Source organism: Triticum aestivum, chromosome 6A (assembly GCF_018294505.1).
Source record: "Triticum aestivum cultivar Chinese Spring chromosome 6A, IWGSC CS RefSeq v2.1, whole genome shotgun sequence".
NCBI lineage: Eukaryota > Viridiplantae > Streptophyta > Magnoliopsida > Poales > Poaceae > Triticum > Triticum aestivum.
The window spans coordinates 542,325,921-542,329,966 of NC_057809.1; the positions used below are offsets into that span (position 1 = coordinate 542,325,921).

At 50.3% G+C, this 4,046-nt stretch overlaps 1 protein-coding gene across 1 annotated transcript; it reads left to right on the forward strand.

Moving 5' to 3' along the window:
- The first annotated feature begins 209 nt into the window (after window positions 1-209).
- On the forward strand, window positions 210-1,715 carry LOC123128372 (transcription factor ILI5). The gene is made up of 2 exons (XM_044548355.1): window positions 210-704; window positions 862-1,715. The coding sequence occupies exons 1-2, from the start codon at window positions 594-596 to the stop codon at window positions 1,015-1,017; spliced, it is 267 nt and encodes an 88-aa protein (XP_044404290.1). The 5' UTR covers window positions 210-593; the 3' UTR covers window positions 1,018-1,715.
- Window positions 1,716-4,046: the final 2,331 nt, after the last annotated feature.

The following is a 4,046-nucleotide window of genomic DNA, read 5'->3' on the forward strand; positions in this document are numbered from 1 at the left end:
TCGGTCGGCATGGCGAGGAGGCGAACACGTCTAGCCAGGGGTTCTTTCCCGGTAAAACTGAACAGTCCTGCAAGGCGCATGGGGCACGTGGCCAGTGGTGGGTGGTCATTCAAGTGGGGCCCAACGAGCTGCCTCTCCGCCTGTGGGCTCCACGCGCCGATGACAGTGGGCTCGGCTCATCAGTGATTAGACGGAGAGAGACACGCGGGCCCGGCTCACCCCGTTAGCGTTCCTACTTTTGCTCTCCGCCAGTAGCTAGTGCTATAATTACTTGCCGGGGTCGAATTATCTCCGCGCATCTACATCGTTCCCCAATCCGTTCTCCGCCCTATAAAGACACCCTCTCCCTTTCTGTCTCCCTCACACACTCCTCCAGCGATTGCACAACTAGAAGTTATCCAGCGAGTATCCTGAGCGGCTCGACGTCAGCGAGGGCCTCCCCGCGCTCACCGGCCAACTGCCCGGCACCTTTTGAGCGTACACACTGTGTGGCTTTGTTAGCTAGCCGGCGGGAGTCTGCAGTCTGCTTGCTCCGGCACTAGCTAGCTAGCTCATCCCGGCCGGCCAGCGACGCAGCAGCGGCTAGGAAGACGATGTCGAGCAGAAGGTCGTCGCGCGGCGCCATCTCCGAGGAGGAGATCAACGAGCTCATGTCCAAGCTCCAGTCTCTGCTCCCCAACTCCCGCCGCCGCGGCTCCAGCCAGGTAACTTGCTTAGCTTAAGCTTACCACCACAACAGCGATACACACGTACGCACATTACTCCACCGCTTGCCAGCTAGCTGGGTGGTTGCATTGTCCGTGCGAGTTTGACTTGCACGAAGCCAGCAGGAAATAACGGGCGAGTGAAATGAAAATGCAGGCGTCGACGACGAAGCTGCTGAAGGAGACGTGCAGCTACATCAAGAGCCTCCACCGGGAGGTGGACGACCTCAGCGACCGGCTGTCGGACCTCATGTCGACCATGGACCACAATAGCGCCGAAGCGGAGATCATCCGCGGCCTCCTCCGCTCGTGATCGTACTACAGCGCCGGCCGGTCGATCGGCGAGAGCTCAACCGCCAGGACAATTAAGCGGCGGCGGCGACATGGGTCTCTCCGGCCAGCCGGACACGTACGAGAGCTTTGCTTAGCTAGGGTATATATATCGTCCTCCACATATTTAAATATGTACCGTCTCTTTTCTGCTCCCTTTCTGCCTAGATCGTGTAGATCGAAAAATGTACTACGTGTCTCTAAGCTTCACTCCGTCTGTACTACGTAGGGCATTAGCTTAGCTAGCGTTCCTACCTTGGGCCAAAGCTTATCCTCGCGCGCTGGCTGCTGCTTGAGCTAATCTCTCGATCGTCTCCTCCGTGTGCTGCTAGCCCCTCGCTAGCTCGGAGCTGGATAGATAGCTCCCCCCCCCCCCCCCCCCCCCCGTCCTCCTGTCTGCCTCTTCCCCTCTTCTGTTGTCCCTTTCTTGATCTACTACTCGATCTGTAAATTTAGTTGGTGGCATTGGATCGAGTTGTGTCCTCTATAGACAACCGACCGACCACTACTACGGTACTACTACTACTACCTGGAGCAAATTAATATCATCGTCATGTTGTACCACCCCAGCTTTAACTTTTGTTGGAATACGTACTACTACGAGATCAAATTAATACTAGACTGGAGTGTACTGTTCATTTTTATGTACGGTATTAAGGAATGCAAATGATGCCGGGCTCTCATGGTTGCTTCCTCTATGCCCTCTCGCCCTCGATCGGCCCTATATATCCGTACGCACGCACGTGAAGCAACGCGTTTACTTTCATCAGGTTAAAAACACGATGATTACGCTATGCTATTTATATACTTGCATATAGATCCAGTGGTACCACTTGACATGTATGGAATGGCCCACTTGTGGTTGCGGTGGCTCCGGCTGTTTTGACGCTACGACCAGTGACTCTCCTTGTGCTACGGAAATGGCACGGCGTTGTGTGAAAAGAGTGCAAACCCGGTCTCTCTCTGTGTGTCTCCGCACCAGTGCATGTGTCTCCACTTGGGTTTGTCCTTTCTTTAATCAGCACTGAAAGAAAATAGACGAGGGGATCAGGAAAGGCTTCGCGTCAACCGCCTTGTTTTGCCGGCTCTTCCCTTCTCTTTCTGCGCGCGCACCGCGCATTCATGTTTGTACGATCGATATATCCACCGGCGTACTACCAGACGAGACGACGACCGGGTGTGGTGAAGTCGCCCACCCTACAACGCCGGCCGATGAAAAGCATCCGGCTAACATACCGTCTTTGGACGAATTAGGCCAACTCCAACGCACGACTCCAAAGGACGCCCGTTTCCCTACTCGTCCGGCATCTTCGACTCTGGCAGCCTGCAGGTGCGCGACATGGACGGCACCAGCGTTCGATGTGTGGCATGAAGATGAGGTGTTCGTTGAAATGCCTAAGAAGAGGAGGAAGAAGAAGGTAGATGCTGACATATGGGTCCTACTTGTAATAACGGTAAATATGATAGTCAAAATAATCAAAATGGGTTCTGCATGTCATAAACACATTTAAAATTGGTAAAATGGTAATCATACTCGGTAGTTTTTTGCCAAAAATTAAGTAAATGTGGTAGTCTGCTATCACTGTTAAGAAAATGATAGTTCAGTGGGACACAAACCCCAAATATGATAGTTTTTTTTTGTTAAATGCTCCATGTAAAGTACTCTCTTCGTTTCTAAATATAAGTCTTTTTTGAGATTCCACTATGGACTACATACGAAGCAAAATGAGTGAATCTACACTCTAAAATATGTCTATATACATCCGTATGTAATCCATAGTGAAATCTCTAAAAAGACTTATATTTCGAAACAGAGAAAGTATTTAGCTAGCCAAATTGTCAACTTAAAACTACATGCATGCCCTACACACCCAGGCGGACATAGTATATAGAATTGGTAGAGTGACATAGTAAATAGCTAATCAAATTTTAACCCTGGTGGCCAGGAAATAACTAACCTTACGAGTTTTCTACAAACCTGGTATAAACGCACACATGCAATCACGCACTCACTCACTCATATGAACATACGCATCTATACCCTACTCGCAGGAACATCTTTGAGAGACATGGGTGAATGGTGAATGGTGGACAGCTAGCCATATAAGCACCTTATAAGATTCTTTTAGCTGCTCAACATGAGTGAATGGTGGACAGCTAGCCATATACAGCGCAACAAACTAACGTGCATCTGGCGCAGCCAAGGACGCGCGATTTCCCTGTATGGACAGTCACTGGTTTGTGCAAGTTTCTTAGGGGTTTCTTGGGCAAAGTATTACGCGCATACACGCATGTGCCCTATCACAATGTGCAGGTAGGTTCGTTTAATTGCTGATGATGGGTGGACAGCGTTGCTATCTTCTGCAAGGAACCCCACATGCATGCCAATGCCATGCTACTACTACGAAACAGTGTGCATGATATGTACACTGGCCGTAGCGGCTAGCTAGTTCGACGGCGGCGCAGGCAAGAAGGAAAAAGAAATAGTGTCTTTTTGAAGAGAGCGTTCTCTCGGGTTTCATAAACTGAAACCACAATGTCTTTTTTTTACAAACTACAGCCCTAACAGTAAGCTAAAAAACGAGGCGACGAGACGAGAAATGAAACAGGGAAACTCCACACGTTGCCAGACTGACCAATCAAATGGCATGCACAACATCCCCATCTCCTATGGTCTCGGGCCATGAAGGTGCGGAGGACCTTGGCCTACATGGGCGGGAGGGACCCTGTTCGCATTCTTGTTAGGTTAAATGTCTAAGTTGGGATTGTGATGCGGTGGCGATGCCTCTCAGTAGGAATAATGTCTCGCACGCTCTATCCCATTCTCGATATGTCCAGTGTCATCGGAGGGCGTGTGGAGGTGTGTATCTGTCGGAACTCGCGGGATTCGGTCAGTGCTGATGTTCGATGGATTTGTTTAGATCTGGCCCTTGTTGCTCTTCGCTTGGGTGTTTACAGGTATGATCCTTCCGATCTACGACTTTTTTCATCGACGATGGTTACTACTCTCGT

Coding starts and splice junctions, on each gene's coding strand:
- LOC123128372 (XM_044548355.1), top strand. CDS start 594: ATGTCGAGCAGAAGGTCGTCGCGCGGCGCCATCTCCGAGGAGGAGATC. Junction 705..861: donor GCCGCCGCGGCTCCAGCCAG/GTAACTTGCTTA, acceptor ATGAAAATGCAG/GCGTCGACGACGAAGCTGCT.